We start from the raw sequence: 24,359 nt of genomic DNA, 5'->3' as shown, positions 1-24,359 counted from the left end.
TCAAAACCCTTTAAAAAAAATCAATTTAAAAAAATTAAACTATAGTGATAAGGTTTTATTGCTCTTGTGAAAATACCAATTTTCCTATCATAAAAATGTTGCTATAAATCCAGTTATTTCACTAAAAAAAACAGATTAAAAACCCGTAGTAGGATCAGAGTAGTACATTTTTATATATGTATCAAAACCCTTTATTTGCAACACAAAAACTTTTTTGTAGCAAAATCCCTTGTTTGTTTAGATTGTAAGCAATTACTTGCATATAGTTGCAACAAAATCCCGCATTTGGATTTTTAAGTTACGTTTTTTGTTCAAAATGTTGTCTTGTTTACCTTTGACATTTGTTTACAAAAATGCTTAAGCTCATTTTTTTCAGGAGCATATAAATAATATAATTTGAAATATGAATGCTGAACTACTTACAAAGCGGTTTTTCTAGTATCCTCATTATATACATTTCAAAGTTTGAAACGGAACAAGTGTTCAAATTGTTTGATTTCCACATCAATGTTTCAAATATATTATTGACATTCGCATTAATTTATTACGTATGATAGTAGTTTGTTATGAAAAATTATATAACTTATTATTTAGCCCACAAAGTACAAGTACATATATACAGTTACTCAAAGTGAAAATGATCTAACCTTGAATATGAAGGCCTTAGTAAGCCGAACAACGTACCCAAACAAGCATATTGCATAATCTTCACAATTTATGTCTTATTTAAATTGAAAACGACTCTACATTGTATGTAAGTGTAACTTAAAATGATTTTTGTTAAATACTTAGTTAGTGGATCTGAAAAAACAAATCAGAAAAATACCAATATAAATGCATTTGCAACTATATTGAACAATTTATAAGTCACATGTATCTAATATATAAAGGAACTTAATTAAATTAACTAGTTTGAAAATTCAATTTTTGTGAAAATGCTTTTGAATATTTGTATAAAATTAAATATCTTTATAAATTAATTACAGTACCCATGAATAAAATTAAAGTTGGTTATGCTCCATCACCAGATTTAAAATCAGTTCGATCAAAGATCGGTTCTTTGGATAATTCATCATATAGACCAGGAGGTGGGCAAGTAAAAATTGAAACAAAAAAAGTTGAAATCAAAGCAGCTCCAAGGATTGAAGCGAAAAATGAAAAATATACACCAAAAGGTGGAGATAAGAAGGTAATAGACAATCCAAAAAATTCAAAGGAAACAAACAAGTTTTTTAAAATTTTTAAATTTCTCTTTTGCTTTGAAAATTTAAAAAAATTTTAACGATTTTATACATACATACATCTATATATTTTATTTTCATTCCAATTATTCAAAGTTCATAATATATACATATATTATATATGAATAATTTATTATCATACACTTCTGTACTGCATAATTTGATTTATATACATATTAAAAATTACTTAAGTAGCATAAAATTCAATTTCTACTGTACGTATAATGTAGGAAAACTTAACGAACAATTTTTCAATACTGCAATTTTTTTTAATGCAAAAAATTGTACAAAAGAATAACAACAAGTAAATTAAGCACCCATTTTCCACTCACTGAATAGAAAAAATAATTCTGTCAATTTTTCAATTAAAAATATACTTAAAAAAAATTATAACTTCCACACAAGTAGTTCAAATTTTATTATAAAACAGTTACATACATATATTTTGTTTTAAAATTTTAATCTATGTCTGTAATTTGGTTTCAAATTTGGGCAAACACATTTTTATATTATATAATTTATTTTCTTCTATATAAAATATATATTTTATTTGTATTTGGTCGGTGTAAAATAGATAATTTAGTTGTAAATATTTATCCAAAATTAATTTTAAGCATTAAAATCGTTACTTTATACCAAAATTCAACTCAATGAACCCATCAAATAAGCGAACGAACAAAAAAGCATTTATACCAACAAAAATAATACTTGTCTGTATGCAATGTGTATGTATTTTTCTGTATTGATCCTTACCAATTGATGTTTCATCAAATATTTTGCATTCCCCTGAATTGAAAATTTTACATTTAAAATTATAATATACATACAATACAAATTTCAATTGTGAGACAAAGCTATATAATAACAAAACAAAACAAAATCTAAAAAAATTGTAGATAGTAACAACAAAATTAAACTGGAATGCAAAATCAAAAATTGGGTCATTGGAAAATGCAAGTCACAAACCAGGAGGTGGTGATAAAAAAATTGAAACGTTGAAAACTGATTTCAAAGAAAAAGCGAAACCAAAAGTAGGATCTAAGGATAATGTTAAGCACATACCTGGTGGTGGTGATATTAAGGTAAATTTTTATTTTATTGCAAAGGAATTCCTGAAATTTAAACTGAAAAAAAATTATTATTTAATATGGATTTTGTTATTAATAGAGAATTGCTAATACAACGAACAAATGCATTAAATTTTTTTTTATTAACAAAAAATTACAACATTTACATTTCATATGCGCAAATTAACTATAGATTGGCTATCAAGACAAAATCAGTTCAATCCGATACACATACATATACATACATTTATTTAATATTAATTTAAAATTACATATCTATACTTCCATATTTTTTAATTATTGAGTTAAATAGCTGTACTTATTTAAAAATATTTAAAAAATTTTATTAAGCCAGCATATGATTAAAGATAAATTTTAAAAAGTTCAAAAATAGTTTATCTAACTACAAGGAATAAAGTGTGCTTATACTTATAGTTAAAAATTTGTTGCAAAATTTAATATTTGAAACTGAATTTTCATTATTGAGAGAAGTAGATTTAATATCATATTTAAATATTTGACTTTAATTTGTTTTAAACTTTTCTAATTAATCTTTAATCAATTTTTTTAAATATGTACAATTTTTGATAAGCTTGCTTATAAAGAATTTTCCTAAATTGAAAAAAAAGACACATAAAATGTAAAACTATAAGTTGATTAAAAATACAATTGAGGGAATTTAACTTTATTTTAAAAAAGTTTGTAATGCTATTTTATGTTATTGTAACGCATGATTTTATTTTTCCTAAAACTTTTATAAAGCAATAAGTAAGTAATTATTGTTATTTTACATAATTTATTGTTACGAAATAGGAATACATATTCTAAAATTTAAAAAATGTAACTTTATTTCAATATTCATTTAAAAATATAATTTTATATTCATTTCAAATTCGAATGCGAAATCTGTAAAAAATTATTTGCAATCAATTTAGAAATATGTTAAGTTTGAATATTATTTCAAAATACATATTAACTATATTCAATTAAAATTCACTTCTACAAAACAAAGCAGATAATATGAATCTCTATTGTAAGAAAAATCTAAGACATGAAGATTAAGAAATCAAAGGTATGAACTAATGTCTTTATATCTAACAAGTCCCAATACTCAATTTTTTTTACGAAATGTTACGAATTTTTGGTCTCGTTGTTGGTTTTTTCTTTAAATGCCACTGATCGTGTCATATTTTTTATTATTTTTTTCTTTTTTTTACGTAAAAAAGAGATTAATATTTTAAAAAATCTCAGGATATTATACACATTTTTTAAAAAGCTTCCCATTTAAATTCTATTGCACGAAAAAGAAAGAAAGGTAGGAGGAAAGAAAAAATGAAAAAAAATTTCAAATTCATATTTCAGTATGGTTTCAAATGTTAATGAGGAAGGATGTATGATTTTTCATGCACATTTTGTATTTCCCAATAAGGTAAGTTGAGTAGTGTCGGCTAACAAAAATGTTAGTAAAAGTAATATAGGTTGACACATTTCAACAATTTGAAATATCTCATTTCGGTTATTTATACGTTACTTATAAAATTGTTTCAAATAATTTCAGTTAGTTTTTAAGTTATTATAAATAAATATGTATGTACCTACTACCAATAAATTTCTTTTAAATAATTATTTTAAAACTATTTCAAACATGTTATATTGAGTGCTTCAAAAATTTTGCTGTGTTCTTTTTTCATATTTTATTACCAGGTAAACAAGAGCAATCTATTTATAAAATGTCCCTGCATGTGTATGTATGACCTATCTTAATTCTAAACGGAAAAAATATTACATAAAGAATAAAAATTTTAAAATACCTGTTATTTTACAGTCGGAATTTTTGAGTCATTTGGTAAAATACCATTTATTTCAAAAATAGAAAAATATTCAAATCCGGTCATAAAAATATATGATCGTTTTTTCCAAACATTTTAAATATTTTTTTTTCTTAGGTAATCGATATAAATGACAGTAAGTTTTTAATATTTTTTCAAATAAAAATAGAGGTAAAATTTTGAAGTTTATATAAAATTTGTATTTAACAAATAATATTTGATTGTATTTTAGATATTATTTTCTAATTCCCTCTTCAAATTTTTTCTTTACTATGTATTTATATCAATATTTAAGAATTATCTTTCATTAATTATATTTTCAACTTGACACCACAGGTACTTCCCATATCTTGCGTTAACTTACCCTATGAGAAAAAAAAAGCTGTTCACTTAAAAATAATGAAATGCTTTCAGTAACAAATAAAACGTTGAAGGCGAAGGTTCTGTTTGTTGTTTTTCCGCTTTTTTTTAAATTTTAAAATAATTATCAATGAAAATATTAATATATTTTTTTGATTTTTCAAATATATGTTCTAAATTTTACCTGCTTTATAATAAGTGTGAATTTATTTTAATATTTCTTCTCAAAAAATAGCCACTTCGATTTAAAAAAGGCCATATAAAATAAGGTGTGCTTTCAAGTTTCTCTCTGAGCATTGGGACTTGTTAGATATAAAGACATTAGTATGAACGATTAAAGAAATGGGAGAATTTTTTGATAATTTCAAGTGATGTCAACGAAAAAAAGTTAATCTACGAGTATGTATTTTTTTTTTCATATTTAGAATATATACTCGTATAATGTAAGTTGAAGTTTGTAAATTGATTTACCTACAAATAAGTCGAGATAAAGTTTGTTACTCCAATAATGTATGTACTTGCTAAAACGTAGGTTTAGCTTGTGACTTAACAAACATTATGTGAAAGCAAATTTCTCATCTATATATACATACATAAATATACGTATGTATATATTCTAAAAGTAATAAATGTTTGTGGAAAAATTTGATATTAAACTTTTTAAAATATCAAGAAGAAAAGTATGTCAATTTATCTACCAAAGAATTTTCGTGAAAATAAAAAATGAATGACTTACCATCACTTTTCTAATGAACGGCATATTAGAAGAGCAATAGCTTAATTAAATAAGTTTATGTTTCTGAAACCGATTTGAATCAATTGATTTCTAATTGCAATTGATATTACAGATTTGAAAATATTTTTAAATGAAATTTTCAATGAAAATTTATGTACATTGCATGCAATAATTTAAATTCGTTGATGTTATCCAAGATAGATATGAAATTTTATTAATTAATTATTTTTTTTTAGTTATTTAATAAAATTAAGTTATAATTTCAACATTGTTAAAATTATAGTTACAATTTTTTATAACATAAATGTTTGTTATTTGATAATTTTACTTACATAAAACCTTTCCTTTCCTATTGCGACTTGAATTTATTGTTTATTTTAAACAACAAGTTTAACGAATAAAAATAACACCAATACAAATTTCATATTAGATTAAATAAAATTAGTTCCCATTCTTAAACCTTAAAACTGGTCAAATAATTAATTTAAAAAGCCAAGTAGCCGCGTTACCTTCGTCCGTGTTCAGTAGGCAGTCCTTGTTTGATTTGTATATCTGCATGCTTTCATGAACTTCTCTCCTGTGTTTTCCTTTTACCTCTTTTAATACCATTAAGTTATCTTCTGTGATTGTGTGATCCGTTATTGATGAACAGTAATATTCATTTTTATATAGAAAGAGACAATTGTTATATTTATAATAATTAATATTATGTATATACTGCTTTACTATAAAATAAGTGATATTCTTCGTTTACATGATGTTGATGATAAGTAGGTATCAATCACCCCCTTCAACTTCATGTACCATAGTTTTTCTAATTTAGAAGATGTAACACCTTTTGTTAAAATATCTGCTGGCATGTCAGTTGTTGGTTGATATTTTATAATTACATGTTCATTTAAAATCGTATTTCTTATAAAATGGTGACGTATGTCAATATGCTTATTTCTGTTGTTAATTATATTATTTACGGTAATCATTTTAGCGCTTTTGTTATCGTTTAAAATAATTGTAGGTTCAGCGATTTTGTAGTTCATTTCCTTTAACAACTCTCTTAAATAGATCGATTCTTTAGAAGCTTCGGTTAAAGATAAATATTCAGCCTGGGTACTGGATAGTGCCACAGTTTTTTGCTTTTTACTTTCCCAAGAAATAGGGCTACCAGACCATACGAAAATGTATCCCGTATAAGAGCGACGATCATCCAAGTTTGAGCCCCAGTCAGCATCTATAAAGCCCATTAGTTTGCTATAATTAAAAATATATTTTAAGCCGTAAGAAGCAGTGCCTTTGAGATATCTTAGGACTCTTTTGGCGGCTTGCCAATGAGCTCGCCCATAATTGGAATTAAATTGACTTAAAAAATTAACCACGTATGCAATATCTGGCCTAGATGTTGTTGCAAAATATAACAATGAGCCGATCAATTCCTGATTAGGAGTGTTTTCCATTTCATCTTTTTCCTTTTGATTTTTTGGGCACATAGACTTTGATAATTTAACATTATAATCCATTCCAAACTTCTTTAGCATTTTTTTGACAAATTTTCTTTATGTTATTGTAATATTACCTTGATCTTGATTGATTTCGATACCTAAAAAATGTTTTGCCAATCCCAGATATTTTATTTCAAAATTTTGTTCTAATATTGATTTGAACCATTTTACAGTATCTTCGTCTTGACTTGCTACTATTAAATCGTCCACATAAACATTTTCATTTTCGATTTTCTTTGACAATTTCTTCTTTGATATAATCATAATCATCATAAATATTATTTGGGATTACTTTTACACTTTCTCGTTCTGTACCACACTCATTTACCATTGCTACTTCTCTGCTTTTTTATTCCACAATCTATATGTTTTTGAATTTTCGTCGTAACCGACTAAATAATATGGTGAAGATCTGGTATCTAATTTTCCTTTATTAGGCGATTTATTCAGCACACATACTAGTGAACCAAAGGATTTAAAATAATAAACATTTGGATCCTTATTATGCCATAGTTTGTACGGTATTAAATTATTTAAACTTTCTGAAATACAACGATTACGAATGTAATTTGCAGTTGATAAAGTTTCTGCCCACAGGTATTTTGGTAGATTTGATTGAAATAATAAACATCGTGTCATTTCCAATAATGTTCTGTTTTTTCGCTCTGATATGCCATTTTGCTGTGGTGAGTATGTATCAGTTATTTCATGTTTTATACCATTTTGTTTCATAAAATTTGAGAAGCTGTGGTTGATATATTCGGTTCCGTTGTCCATTCGCAATATTTTAATTCTTTTACCAGTAAAACACTCAACTTTCGCTTTATAATTTTTAAAATTTGTAAATACTTCTGATTTATTTTTCATAAAGTATACTTCAGTCCATCTTGAGAAATCATCAGTAAATGTAACGAAGTATCGTGCTCCAACTAACGATGTTACATTGATTGGACCGCATACATCACTATGAACAAGTTGAAGTAGTTCTTTTTTCGAATTTTCTTTATTTAATGTTTTAAACGGTTGACGACACTGTTTTCCTTGCAGGCAAATTTCTCATTTTGGCAGATTTTTATTATTCAGTGAAATTGAATTTTCATTAATTCCAATTATTTCTTTATTCCTTATCATTTGTTGTAAGCTCTTGTAATTTAAATGGCCAAAACGATAATGCCATAGTTTTAAATTATTTGTTGTCTGACTAAAATTTGCATGTTCCAATGTATCAGTTGGTATTTCATATAAATTGTTTCTTCGTATAGCCTCAAAAATTAAATGATTTTTAAAATTGAAAATTTTTGCTTTATTACCACAAAATTTTACCTGCAATCCGTTGTTAGTAATTTTGCTTACCGAAATTAGATTTGTGCGTAATTTTGGGATGTACAAGACATCTTGTAATTTGATTTTTCCGCCATTCAAATAAATTATAATTGTACCTTTACCTTTGGCATCGGTGGTGCTTTCATTTGCCAAGTTCAACCTAAAATTCTCCAAGTTTTGTATATTAGTAAAAAGTTTTATATCATTTGACATGTAGGAAATAGCACCACTGTCCAAAATCCAAAGCAATGATTTATCGTTTTGATTTTTAATATTTAAACATAATTCCTCAACTAATGAACTTTTTTCGTTTTTGCAAAAATTATTTCTACACTCTGACGATTTATGACCATATCTTTTGCAGGTATAACACATGATCTTATGTCTTAGAGGCTTCTTAAATCTATTTTGAAAATTATATTTGCTTTTGTAGTTGTTTTGCTGAGCTATCAAAACTTCTGATGGTTGAGTAGATCGTGAATAGTATTCTTCCAGAATTTTTATTTTAAGTGCACCTGGCTTTGGCAACTCGTCCCGAGCTTCGATAGCTATCCTAAAATTTTCAAATTTGTCGGGTAAGCTATAAAGTAATAAAATCGACAGTCAACAGGTCATCGTCTATATTGATATCTATCGATTTTATTTTATTTACTATATCGAAGAAATCTGAAATATGTTGTTCAATATTGTCATCATTTGCTTTTGTTAATATTAATTTTTTCAATACAGCAGCTTTTCTTGTTGGAATTTTTGAATCAAACATTTGTTGTAACCTAACCCATAGTCATGTTGCACAATCTCTTACATCTTTCAATATTGGTGGACTTATGGCTAATAATATTTTTGCTTGAGCTTTTACGTCATTTTTATTCCATCTAGTTAATACTGCAAGTTCTTCTGGCTTTGCATTTACATTCCTTACGTATTCCCAAAAATCTTATTCAATTAAAAGCGATTCCATTTGGATTTTCCACGTGTCATAATTTTCATTGTTAAGCTGGTCGAATCTAAACATGGTGTTTTGTGCCATTTTTTTTTTTTGAAATATTATTCAAAAAATAATTATTACGAAGAATTTAATTTTAATTTGCAATTTTATAGTTGATTTATTCTAAAATTATCGTTGATCACCAAGATCTCAAACGATTTCTTTTTGTTTTCAAATTAACACGTTACTGATGAATTCCAATAAATTGAAAAGTTTTTAATAAGCAAACATGAAAGCCAAGATTTTATATTCAAATAATACTATATAGTTTCTAATTTATTTTCCTTATAAGTTCATGTTCACACAGACCTTTATTCAAGTAAAAATATATATGTATATTTATTTACTCAATAGATTACAAGCTATCTAGAAGACCACAGAATTTTTATTCTGGGCCCATAACCCATGTTAATTTAATATGTAATCATAATATATACATAAAATAGAGAAAGCATTATTCATATATTAATACAGAAATATTCATTTTTATATAGAAAGAGACAATTGTTATATTTATAATAATTAATATTATGTATATACTGCTTGAATATAAAATAAGTGATATTCTTCGTTTACATGATGTTGACGATAAGCAGGTATCAGTAATTATAATAATGGATTCGGTTGAGAAACGATTACTTAGAAAGTCACCTTGGAGATAACGTTAAAATTCCTTTTATCATTAAGTTAGTACAACTGTTTTCTGTACTCAAAACCGTTATACGTTATATTTTGTTTAGGAGTTTTTGTACTGTTTCCTACGGTTTTCATTGTATTTTATGTAAAGTAAAGTTTAAACAGTGAAACATTATTATTTAATTTTTATCATTCTTTAATTTTGTATTGGAAATGCGATATTATGTCGAGCCATTGAAATTTTTACATAACGATTATAGTTTAAAACGTACAAATTTGTGCAAATAAATATACTGTAGCTGTCTATGGGACAGACTAAGACTTTAAGTTGCCATACAACCATATGATTTAGTTTCAGTACTGTGTTTTCAAAATTTTCTAGAATATGGCCATACTACTAATGAAGTTGTATGCCAGCTAACACAAGGAGTCAAGAAATTTCAACAATTTTTATTATACAAATGTACTAATATATTCGCTTGTGTGCAATTTCAATATCATAGCTTATAATTCGGTTTTAACAGATCAGACCAAATAATATAATAAGTATGCGTTCGAGTTCTAGTCCAGATTTTTCAAATTTGCTGAAATATGTGTTTTTTATTCAATTAGAATGGATATTAATTCAAAGCAAAATATAATCTTGATTCTCATACAAACATATTTTAACAACTTAACACGATCTCTTACTCAGTTTTATTAAATTTACAGCACTAAGAATTACGGTTTCTCATTTTTACAATGAGTATAAAATAAGTATATACAATAAACATTAATCCTAAGCCAAAATAAAATATAAATAATTTGTACTGCAAAACCCAAATACTTTATGATATTGAAATGCTTGTTACAAAAAAATTATATAATCAAAAAAGGATTTCATATATCCAAGAACTTCTTCTTTAAGTTTGTTACAAAAACGAAATTGTTAATTGAACTCGTAATGATTTAAAAAAACAACATTTTATTGCTTTATTAACCATAATTTGCTTTACAATTTGCACATTAATAAAATTATATTAAAAAAAAAAAATCGAAATGTTTAATGTTCAAAATCTAAAAGTATTTGCAATAATTTTCTGTTTTTTAAACAATCTATAATATTGAGGACATTTCATGAATATTAAAATTATACACACCATAAACTATAGCTACATTACATCAATACATAAGCTATGAAGATACTTAAATTTTTAAGTTCCGTTTCTCAAATAAATGAAAAGTTCCGGTTTTAAATTGTTAACTTCTTCTTTTTTATTGTCATTTCTTACATATTTTGATTTATAGCCTTGGATTGTAGTCAAGAACTGGCTTAAATATAGACGAGTCTCTATATAGAATAATATAAAACTAGAAAAAATATAGTTGACCGTGTCTATGACTATGGAACAGACTATCACTTTAAGTTGTCATATTACCATGTTAATTTATGCAAAATTTCAGCACTGTGTTCTGTAAGAAAATTTCACACTTTTTTACATATAGCCAAACTACTGTTGAAGGTGTATGACAGCTACCAGAAGGAGCCAAGCAAATTCAACGACTTTTATCAAACACATTGACCCTACTGACATATTTGCTTGTGTGAAATTTCAATATCACAGCTTTTATAGTTTCTGAGATATAGCCAAATAAATTTTGAAGTTGTATGGCAGCTACTCGAACCAGTACCCCGATCATATCCAATTTAAATAGTTTAATAGGTTGTGGCATTTATTATAATAAATCATTTGTGAAAATTTGGTGAACTTAGCTTAATTAGTTTTTGAGTTATCGTTGGGGCGGGCGGACGGACAGACAAAGTTAAATCGACTCAGAAATCGACGCTGGTCAAAAACATACACTTGAGTCTATATCTCAGACCATTATTTCTTAGCGTTACAAACGGTAAGGCAAATTTAGTATACCCTTCGAACATACGTTCTTACGACTCGAACAAAACATTGTCAATTCTCTCGAACAAAACCATAAAATTTTCTTTATTCTACGAATTGGTTTGAAATTGTTTGAAGAAACACATAAATTCAGCATTACGATAGCACACAATTTCAGAGTTCGAAACTTTTTGATAGAGTGTGCATCTTGTCTCTTGTATCAAAGAAAAATTGACATTTGCTTATCCTTATGTATACATACATTATATTTAAATTTAAAATAATGTTTAAACCGGAATATTTATACAAAAAGAATTTTAAAAAATAAATTAAACTTAATCAACTTAAAATTCAATTTCTGTGAATTATTCACGATCCATAAAAACAGAATTCATAATCTATTAAGGTTCCTATTAAGCTAAAATCCTTACAAGAGATTATAAAATAAAGCGTTTTATAATTATTTTATAATGTTCGAAACCGTTTTAAACGAAATTTCATTCCTTTTCCAAAAATCCCTATATATAATTTTTTACAAATTTATATAAATTACTCACTATATTTTTATTTTTAAAATACATCTTTTTACATTTTTTTACATATTGATTTACTTTTTGCAAAAAAAAAAAATTTTCGTGAAAATAAAAAATTAAGGAAAAATCCAAGGAAACTAATTCACCAGAAGTAAGTAGTTCAACCTAAATCAGAAATTTCACAAATTTTTTTATTTATTTACTACGTATTTCTGCATTGGTTTATTAATTTTTTTATAAATTGAAATAAATGTGAAAATTTTGTAATTGCAATTATTTCTTTTTATCTCTTTTCTTTCCCAATTTTATTAAGTTTACTATATTTTACATAACAATTTTTCATATTTTTGTTCCTTTTGCACAATTCAAAATTAGATTTGTTGCACTTTTCATTTTGTTTTGATTTAAAATTGCATTTCAAATTAATTTTTTTAAATACAACATGATTATCAATAAAATTCACTATTTCATTTTCTATTATTTCAAATTTGTTCTTTTTTTATTTAATTTTTTGTTTTACTCGCGTTGCTTATCAGAACATATTATTGTTTGCTTAATTTTCATAAAATATTAATATAATAATATATGTAAGTTGACAAAAAAGAAATAAAGAAATTAACAAATATTTAAATTGTATATATAAAACAAAATTAATAAAAAGTGACACACACTGTATTCAAAGTGCACAAATACAATGTAATAATATAATTACAGATACAAACGCAAAAAATAGAAGTTAAGGCACAAAGTAAGATCGGATCAATGGACAATGTTAAACACAAACCAGGTGGAGGCGATAAAAAAATTTTTGACGATAAGGAATATTTAAAAAATATTGAGCACCATGTTGCACTTACACAACCGTCACAGGTAAAAAATACTAACAAAATAACAAAATGTATTAATAAGACAAATCATAATAATAATAAGAATAATCACAATAATAAAAAATGTAATAAATTAATGGTAATTATTTATATATACGAGTACTAAAAATAAATATTTTCGAAAAATTAATAATGAACTATTGAGTAAACCAGCACAAAATGTTTATGAAATTCTTATATATCAAATACATACTAATTCATATGCTTATTGCAAAGTACTTTTAATTAATAAATTTTCAACAGAACTCACCTCGTTTAGCGATTCAAATACAAAAACACTAAAAATCACATGATAAAAATTCAAAAATCATAATTATAATTTTTATTTCCAATAACTTTTACTTAATTGTTCTTTTGTATTTACAATATTTTTACAACAATTAAATATAAATAATTATACACGAATGTAGATTTAAACTACTGCAAGTACTATTTACGGTTTATTTTAAATACATATTTATTTATTTTTTGCATATGCATATTATTTCAATAAATGTATATAAATAAAGTATGTATAATGATATAAATGTGTAATGAATAAAGTTTATTTACTTACTTACATATACAGGGTGTTTCGCATAAGGTGGCAAAATCAAGAGATCATCCAGGAAATTATTTGCCACCTTATGGGAAACAGCCTGTATAGATATCATGGGTATGCATATGCATATAGGTACATTTATGTGTATGGGCTGATGTATTCTTTGTATAGACTGGTGCGTTCTTTATATAGGCTAGTTGCATTTGGCAACATAAATTTAGGACGTTATATTTCTGCAAATATTGCCCATTTCGCAAAAGCCTTTAATGAGCCTTTAAAAGCTCACTTCTAATACTACCTTGGTGGATAACATAGTCAAAGTTCATGAAAGATTGAAATTATCCTTATATAATACATAATATATTAGTATGTATTAAAAATTGTGACAGAAACAGTATATTATTTTTAAATTACATATAAAATGTAGTACTCGTAATATGACAATTCAATTAAATTTCAAAACGCAACATTCTATTCTGATCTTACATTAGCAGCCTAATCGTGTATCTAGGTTTCTTATCTCACTTTTTATTCACTATCAAATCAGAATTCTTCTTTTGTCTAATGGATATTTCCATTTTGCAGTAAGATTAGTCATTTTTATACCCTGCACTTCGTGAAGGGTATATTAACTTTGGTATGGAGTTTGTAACTACTTGAAGGAGTCATCTGCGGTATGGACATATATATATATTCTTGCTCAGCGTAAAATTCTGCGTCGATTTAGACATGTCCGTCCGTCCGTCCGTCCGTCCGTCCGTCCGTCCGTCCGATCGCACGATAACTCAAAAACGAATAATGCTATCGACACCAAACTTGCACAAGTTTTTTTTTTTGTGCAAAGGACGAACCCTATTGTTATTGGACTAATTCGGACAACGGGTTCGGGTAGCTGCCATACAACTCAAGGAGTTTATTTTAAATATTTCGAAAACTAATAAAGCTATTAATATAAAATTTTGTATACATGTGTCCAATTATATTCTACACATGCTCTAAAAATTATAATGGGATAGCTGCACCGGTTCGGGTGGCTGCCATACAACTCCAACAGCAAATTTTTTATATTTGGCAAAATAATAAAGTCAGATTCGTGAAACTTGGTAGCCATGTGTCCAATTATAGGTCAAATGTATTTCTGAAGTTTTAGAAGAATTGCTTGACAGGTTCGGGTACCTGCCATACAACTCCAGAAGCTAATTTTAAATATTTGGAAAAACAATAAAGTGAGATTCATGAAACTTGGCAGTTGTATGTCCGATTGTAGATCAGATATATTTGTGAAGTTTTAGTGGAATTGCTTGACAGGTTCGGGTACTTGCCATACAACTCCAAAAGCTTATTTTAAATATTTGGAAAAATAATAAAGTCAGATTCATGAAACTTGGCAGTTGTATGTCGAGTTATAGGTCAGACATATCCGTGAAGTTTCTATAGAATGACTTCACGGGTTCGTGTAATTGCTACATAATAACGAAAGGTGCAGGGTATAATTCAATCGGTTTATACCGACTGAAACGTTTTTACTTGTTTCAATTGCATTTTTGCATTTTTTCTCAAATTATCGAATAAACGTCCCACCTTCTAAAACAAAGTGAAGAAATGTATGCGTTTTAGAAAAAACGAAAATTACAATATATAAATATATGATATTTAATCGCTTTTTTTTAACTTAGCAAGTAAAATAGCGAGATACGCGATCACAAGGTCTAAGTATGAAATGTTAAACCTTATGTATCTACCACATTACTGCATTTTGAAACTAAATAAAACTATACTTCTTTCACAATAAGTATTTTTATTTGATTTTAATTTTTTCTTTTTATTTAAAAAAAATAAATGTATTTATATATAATAATTCTGTCTATAGTAAATTCTTGAATATTCCTTCAAAGAAAAATGTAAGTCAATGAGAAATGTTTCATACATGGTTTTTATACTAATTAAAAATAAGTTATCCAATAACAATTAATTTAAAAATCATTCAATACTTTACAATAACAATTAATTTAAAAATCATTCAATACTTTAATGATCTATTTTGATCTTAAACAAAGTTTAACTCATATTAAAATAATTAACATTATTGTTAATGCAATTAGACACAGGAATAAATATAAAAAATGTATAATAATATTAAGATATTTATTCTACTTAAAACTGCTCATAGATTAAAACTCAAAAATACCTTCCTTTCCTATAAAATATTATGTGTTCCTAAATTTATAAACATAATACTATGTTCACTTCATTTTCCCAATAAATACTAACTAATTGTTATACCCCTTTTTCACATTTAGGGCTCAGATAGACATCCAAATTTTAATTTTGTAATTATTGCTTGATTGCGCTTACATCTAAGCCGGTAAACTATCACGTCAATGCAAATCGATTATATTAACTAAAAATTGCATGATATCTGAGGCCTGTAATTATGAGTTCTAATACTCATAATACCTTAGTCAAAAGTTCAGAATGTGTGTACATATTGCAAATGTATACATATTATACATATTATATCAATTTTTATAAAGGCAAGTAGAAAAATAAAAGTAATTACATAATATTATAACGTTTTATTTACACCCTGTACATCATTTTGTTACTATGTGTACTAATCCAAAAGACTATTCTTTAAATTATTTTTTTGTTAAAAAAATTTCACTTACAACTGCAAAAAATTTCTCAAAACAGAGTCCAGTGCCATCGGTCAATGAAATGACAGAGTCATCAGGTACTGATGAAAATCTTAACAAACAACAACAAAGTTAAATTTTTTGCAACAACAGAATAATATTTATATAAATATATTTGTATAATCCAAAATTAAATAAAAACATTTTTTAATTACTAATTAAAATATTTTTTTATATTAAGAAGAAAAATAAATATTATACAAAAATTTTATCATTGATGTTTTGAATATTAAAAAACAAAATTTTTAAGAAAACAAATAATATATGAGGATTAAAAAAGATTAAAAGTTACATTTATTTCTTGTTTGTATTTTTCTTTAATAAATAAAAATAAATTTTTATCACGTTTAAATTTGAGTAATATAATTTTTGCTATTTTCATTATTTTGTGAAATTATTATTTTTGTAACAGTAAAAAATTTTTTGTATTAGAAATTAAAGAAAAACAAAACCCTTACTTAACATTTTCTTTTTTTTATCACTTTAGTCTATGCATATTTTTTTCATTTTGAATCTTTCAAATAATTATATACAAAATTTTTTACACAAAAATATGCAATTTAAATAATTCCAATTGCGCACTTCTAAAGAAGAAATTACAAAGAAATTTTAAGAAAAAGAAATTAATCTTAGGTAATTTTTTCCTTTTTCAAAATTTTTTGTTTTAATTTTTGTCTTATCCTTGATAAAAGCAAAAAGCTACGTCATATGTATATTTATAAATATTAATAAAGATATTTACATACTGATGCTACAAAATTTAAAATGAAAAAAAATTTGTAAATTTTAAAAATTTAAAAACGAAAGATTCACAAAAATAACAAAACATTTTACGAATTATTTATGTATTTTATGATTACAATATACATTTGTAATAAAATATATAAATATAACATAAGTATAAAGGTTATGTTTATATATTTTAAAAATATATAAATATTAATATTTTATATATATGTATATGATATAACATGTGTATCTAAATTATGAAAAATTAATAAATCTAAATATTAAAAGTAATTTCAAGAAGATTGATCAAATATTTCTATGAAACTCAATGATAAATCACTTTTTAATGTTTAGTATGACTAAAAATATTAAATTTTATTGAAATCATTTAACATAAACACTACATTTGTAAAATTTTTATTAGTATCATGAACAATACAAGTAGTCTTATAGTAAAAGGATATATATTTATAATAAACATGTATTCATACGTAATGTATTTCTATGCACAGAAACCAAAAAGCCATTTAATATAAGATCTACATGTACCCAACCAGGTACATGTTGAATTTTTGAAAAATTGTATTGTTATAGATTGCAAAATTAATAGAAAAATATGGCATACCTACATATATATGTACACAGGGTTTTTCGCATAAGGTGGCAAATAATTTCAGGAATAATTCTATGCTCAATTTTCAGCAAAAAATTTAAATAATTTAAATAAACGGTTATAACTTCGGTGCCACGCGAGATAGAATTACCATCGGTGGCTTGCTTTACAGGCAATTAATTGTCCCTCCCCCACCCACATAATTTTTTGCTGGAAGTTGATCAAAGGGTCATCTCTGAAATTATTTGCCACCTTATGCGAAGCACCCGGTATATATTTTAGTATAAAGTAATTTATGTATTTTATTGAATAACGTTGTTCTTTATACATGATCATTAAACGTCATTACTATTATCATTATTATTATTATTATTATTATTATTATTATTATTATTATTATTAAAAATTTAAAGTATAATAAGCTAAATAAAAAAAATTTTTTTATATAATTTGATATTATATATATACATAAAAATATACACACAATAAATATAAACATAAATATAATTGACATTTAAAATACAAATTCATTGAACTTAAAAAAAAAAATTAAAACAGTATATGTACATATATCATTGTTTGTATTCCTAAAAAGTATGCACAAATACTTAAACGAAGTTTATATTTATGTGTTAAAAAATATAATGACACTAAAATGCAGAACTGCATGAATACTGTTTTCGGTGCATCACCCGTACTACTTTTTTTATATATACAACATTATATAACTTTGTTTTGTAATTTCACACTTTTATTAAACAAAATATTATTTAATAGTTTTTAATATATTAATAAAAGATAAGATACAAATAATTAAATTAAATAATAAATGCAGTTGAATTCTTACGTCTAATCAAATAAAGATTCACAAATTTAATGACATTAATAATTCTACACCAATTATTATGAATCTCGTATTTCCGAAATTTGTATATGTACATTAAAAAGTACACCTAATCTTTTATATTTTATAGCATATACACATTTCAATTCATATATTAATATTTTATATCTAATTATGTTATACTATTTCAAAATTCCAATTTATTTTTCACTAATTTTCATTGAGGCTATATCTTTAATTGAAATAAAGATATAACATAGATTCATGCGGGTGAAAAAAAATACATATTTAAAAAACATTAATTGCTTTGATTAAATTTAATTAAATTCCATAATATATGGTTATTGCAAATGTATAGAAATACATAAAACGACATAAGTCGCGTCCTTAATTACCTAATAAAAGTACATATTTTTAATTATTATTTTCAAATAATATGTTTTTGGAAAGAAGTATTCAACAGTCATTTTTATAATTTTCTGTAACACTTTCACTTAACTAGACAATACATATTACGGTCGATTATGTCATTAATTACCACATCATTTTCTTTTTGTGTTTTATATCAAAAATTGCATGCTTTGTTTATACCAAAGGCAATTTGGAAATGAAATATATTCGTATATGAATGGAAATAGTTTTAATAATATGTAGTATTACATCGCTAGATTATTTTTAGAAGCAGTATTTTCACTTGTTGAAGGGGAAAGTACTACATTGCAAACAATTGGTTTGATTCAACTTTATTCATATTTGAATTGAGCATTGCTTTCTAATACCATACATTAAAAAAATTAAAATTGATCGGCATTATTTTTTATAACATATTATAAATTTGAAAATAATAAAAAACTTGAAATAAAATACATCTCTTTTTTTTTTAATATTTTAATTTTAATTGGAATTAAAATATTAACAAATATTTAGATATAAAATGAAATATTTAATATTTCAATAAGGCACAATATTTTGAAAAAAAATTTGTTAAATACATATGCACATTTACGTATACATATATATGTATGTAATAAATCTTTTCTTTTCCTTGGCTTTGTTAGTTTTTTTGCTTATCTATATTCTACATAGCAATGTAGAAATATTTTGCTTGAATAATAAAATCCGGCAATTAAATTTAATTAAGCGCTTAAAAAATATAGTATTAGTTAATATATAATAATTATGTACGTATAAGTACAAAATTTTTAATTGCAAAAGCGTAAAAATGGCAAAAAATATTGAAAAATCTAGGAACTTTGAATTTCATTAATTGGAAGATAATCAAAAATGTAGTTTAAATATCAAAAACCATACATACATATATATAAAAAGAAAATAAATATAAAATATCACTGAAACTGATATATATATTTGAGATTAAAAAAATATTTTTTTCTTCCTCTTAAATATAATAGCCTTTATATTTTTATTTGTAAAATGATCACAATAAATTTGCAAAAACAAATTTGGATATACAATTGCAAAGTAAGAAATAAATAAGCAATAATTAAATTTGAGTATGTTGCTTTTAAAATTTAGTATATATGTACATACATACATATATTCAATAATGTTAATATAAGTTTATTTATGTTATATCAACTTTTTTATTTTTTTATTTTTTTATATAACACACAAAGTTGTATGTTTAAAAACAGAAAAATAACTCTAATAAATATTTAACAAAATATATTAAAGAAAAAATATTTTAAATAAGTAATAATAGAATATTATGACAAAAAGACACAACAGTAATAAAAACAAAACTATTATAAAAATTTAAAAAGCTTTTTTATTCTTGTTTTTTCGAAAATAAAGCTCAAAAAATAAACCTGAAGTACATAAATTTTAGGTTTGTCTAGTATAAATTTTGGAAAAACTTTAAAAGGAGAAAACAGGGTAGTAATTTCTCGCAAAAAAAATTCTCATCTCAAAAAAAATACTATACCGAAATATTGAAAAAACTTTTAAGAACTTTATAAAAACATATGTTCGATATAAAAATTTCAAAATATTTATCAAACATAAACAAATATTTTTTGGTTATACAAAAAAACTGAAAATTTTGATTTTGTATTATAAAAGTGTGAATCCATTCGGTATTTATTAACCCGTACGAACGTATTTTCGAAGGGTATACTAAATTTGCCTTACCGTTTGTAAAACTAAGAAATAATGGTCTGAGATATATACTCAAGTGTATGTTTTTGACCACCGTCGTATTCTGGGTCGATTTAGCTTTGTCTGTCCGTCCTTCCGTCCCAACGATAACTTAAAAACTAATTGAACAGAGTTCACCAAATTTTCACAAATGATTTATTACAATAAATTTCAGAAACCTATTTAAATTGGATATGATCGAGGTATTGTTCGGTACTGAAAATAAATTATATGGTACTATGGCAACTTAAAATCACAGTCTATCCCATAGTCAGCTACGGCATATTTATTCGCACATATGATAACAAATTCGTACGGATATCACAGGGTTGGCACGGTCAATTATATTTTTTCTCCTTCTTTTTTTTAGTTAAAAAGTTTTGAAAAACAATTATTGTTTGTTAAAAATTTTTTTTTTTAAAAACCTTAAATAATTAAGAAAAACATATTTTGACAGCTTAAAGATTTTAAAAGTTTCACTAAATTTTACTTTAGAATACTGGAAGAAAACTTAAACATTGAGAAAATGAAGACGTCATCATTTTCTCTCATTTTTGTTCAAAAAATATTATACTTCGCATACAAGAAATTTAGAAAATTTTTCAAATTTTATAAAAATTTTAAAAACTTTCTTACACCACACAAACATTTTTTACATACATACATATGTATGTAAATATTGTGAATTATTTTTAAACATTTTATGTGTATGAAATTTTCTTCAGGCAAAGGACAACAAAGGAATAACTGCAAAGTAAATGTGTAATGAAGTTTATTTTTATTGTTGCTATTGTTAAAAATAAAAGTAACAAAACAAGTTGCGTACTACATATTATTATAAAACAAAAGGATACATACATACATATGTTCATATGTGTGTGTCTACAGGTTTGTATTCGGAGACATTCAATTTGAAACCTTAAAAAAACCTTTAAATAAATAAATTTAAATATACATAATGTGTACATAAAGTAACAGCTAGTACAATAAATGCTTTTAATAGTCTTACTTCAACATAAAATTGCTTTCAAATCAAAACCCACTTAAATCCATATTTGCAAAACAAATTTTTTTTTTTCATTGATTTATATACATACATATGTATGTTCCTAAATATATAGGTACGTAAATATTCTTAATATTTTTGCACAGCTTTTCATTAGACTTTGGTAAGTAGTGGTATTTTTATAATAAGCATTTTTTTCACAAAACATATTTTAGAACTAAATTATTTACACTAGCTATAAATAAGTATGTATATACATATGTATATACAGATATTATAAGAACCACAATAAAATAATTGAAGAAAATAAAAATATACATATGTATGTACGTATGTACATATTATATACTTCATTTTTTTACAACAGTTTATTATTTACTTCAGTTTATATTTTTAATTTTTTCTTTGAACAAATTCATACAAATGAAAGGATCCAAATGTGTTTTAAAAATAATTTACAAATTGAAAAACGTAATTAAATAAAAATTATATAAATTTTCAATATAATAAATTAGTACTATAAAGCACCCAGTTCAATGCCGAGATCTCAGACCATAACATCAGAAATGTCTTTACCAGCTGAATGTATAGTACTATCAGTGTCAACCCCCTCAGTTAATGGAGCGATTAGGCCAAAAAGTGCTGGAGCCAGGCTTATCAATAAAAAGAATAAGAATCAACCTTCACACGCCAAACCATTTCGTTTGTACTAAAAGGGCAACTAAAAAGGTATCACGCCATTAGAAATACAAGAAAAAATAGATATGTAATGCCGCTATACTAAAAAATGTTTCAAAAAGTTATAAGTTTCCTTTTTATATGAAACTCAATAAACAAAAAAATCTATAATTGCAACTACATGCATAAATATATGTATTTATATACATAATATGCATTTAAAAATTTAATTTTTACAAATGGATAATGAAACAATAAAAAAATATATAAAAGAAGAATTTCATTTACATACGTATGTACTACATAAAATGTAGCTAGTAGAAAAATAGCATAATTACAAATTTGAACTTTTAAAAAAATATATTATATGGCAAATATTTACACACATTAACATTATGAATGGGCTTGCAAAAACTGTTACATAATTATTTCACATTATGCGCATACATTACCATGCAACAAAAATAAAGGATAACTCAAAGAAAATTATTAAAATATTGTGATGTTAAAGTATGGTTTAATAATTGAATAATAAAAGATAATAAGTATTTAATTTTATTGAAATTGGGCAATTATAGTCAATCACTTTAAGCATGTAAATTTAAAAATAATAATTCGTATTATATTACACATTTCCTTATTAACTTAAAAATAATTTAAATTTAAAGCTGAAGCATATTAATAACTATTTAATTCTTTGTTTTTAAGTGTTTTTGAACATGAATAATACGATTTGATGAAAACATTTTTTGTTTTGAGTCAAAGATTCTAATAATTTTTTAGATTTAGAAATATTCATTAAATGTTTATGTACATACTTACACACATACGTAAGTATAAATATATTGCTTTTTACCGTAATAACAATTTATAATAAAATTTAAAAACCATTCGCATTTTGACCTTAAATTAGTAGTTAAAACAATTGCTAGAATGCTCATTGGAAATATAAATTTTTATGTATCTACTTACAAACTAGTAAAAAAATGAAAACAAAATTGAATTATAGGAAAAATTAACTATCATTAAAATTGTACACAAATAAAATCACATGCATAATAAAAAACAAATTTAAATATGTTTTTCTTTTCGAAACTGTTTAAATTTTAATATTTCAGTAGCTTAAACTATATGGTAAGTGAAATGTAGGCAATGTACAATATAGGTATTGAAGTGAAATCTATATTAAATATGTATAAGTAATCTAAAAACAACTTAGTCTTTTTCTAAAACTAATTTGTTTTTTACGGGCACTTACTGAATTATAAATAAGTATATGTAAATTTTGTAAACTGGTAACAATATTACATTGTGAATAATGAAAGTTTTTAAAAAGTGTTGATGTTTGTTGGCATCACTTGTTTATATTCACTTTATACTTTTCTATTGTGAATTGCTTATATGAATTGGATAATTATATGATAGATAAATTTTGTTGCTTAGTTTAATTTAGTATTCAGAAGAATAAGGTTTACTTTCAACTTAACAAATATTTTGTTGGCTTCACTTTAATTTAAATAACAGGAATACATTAAAGGATAAACCCAACAAAAAGCTATGCTGCGAACTAAGATTTTTGTAAAATAAAGGGAATAAAGTAATCAAAGTAATCAAAAATGTGCATTAATACAGCGCCGATGCGAAAAAATGTTGCTGATGCTATACCGATATGATGTGTTTACCTTGCTGAGGCAATATTTTACATTTGGCTTTGACAATTTCTAAATCATATGTTTTTGGCGTTTATTTTAAAAAGGTTTTAAAAAAATTATTAAAGTAACAATTGAAAATCTATTAAAAATTCTTTTTTAATTTCAAGTTTTGGAGATTTTAATATAATGGAACATTTAAAAATACTAATACCGCGCATAAAGAAATAATTAACTTTGTTAGATATTGAGTTAAAATAATAAATTATTTGCTTCTCAGCTTCCACTTAAAAAACTTTGCATCAATACAACATCGATACAAAATTGATGCACAGCTTATTTAATATGATGCGCATACAATGCATATTTTTCACATTTTTGTACACCAAACTTTATTGATGTATTTTCGTACGTGATTTTTACAAGATTACACATCGATGCTGCATCGATTACTTTCCGATTGTACACAAAATTAC

The 24,359-nt window shown here is 24.6% G+C and overlaps 1 protein-coding gene across 6 annotated transcripts in view; it reads left to right on the top strand.

Annotated features, from left to right (window-relative positions):
- The window catches only part of LOC129613901 (microtubule-associated protein tau), a 47,616-nt gene extending 30,813 nt beyond the window's left edge, over positions 1-16,803 (top strand). For 2 of the 6 annotated variants that reach the window (XM_055528262.1, XM_055528254.1), the window contains exons 6-10: positions 987-1,189; positions 2,138-2,323; positions 12,205-12,234; positions 12,798-12,953; positions 16,206-16,789. In XM_055528262.1, coding sequence (XP_055384237.1) covers positions 987-1,189; positions 2,138-2,323; positions 12,205-12,234; positions 12,798-12,953; positions 16,206-16,283 — 653 coding nt within the window. In that variant the 3' untranslated portion in view covers positions 16,284-16,789. Of the gene's footprint in view, positions 1-986; positions 1,190-2,137; positions 2,324-12,204; positions 12,235-12,797; positions 12,954-15,381; positions 15,413-16,205 lie in introns of all 6 variants that reach the window. The other 4 variants (XM_055528241.1, XM_055528224.1, XM_055528234.1 and 1 more) reach the window with 4 other exon arrangements.
- Positions 16,804-24,359: the final 7,556 nt, after the last annotated feature.

This window comes from Condylostylus longicornis, unplaced genomic scaffold (genome assembly GCF_029603195.1).
Source record: "Condylostylus longicornis isolate FDR11 unplaced genomic scaffold, ASM2960319v2 ptg000004l, whole genome shotgun sequence".
In the NCBI taxonomy this organism is placed as follows: domain Eukaryota; kingdom Metazoa; phylum Arthropoda; class Insecta; order Diptera; family Dolichopodidae; genus Condylostylus; species Condylostylus longicornis.
Note: the sequence above shows the minus strand (reverse complement) of the source record. Positions and strands in the feature narration are given on the sequence as shown.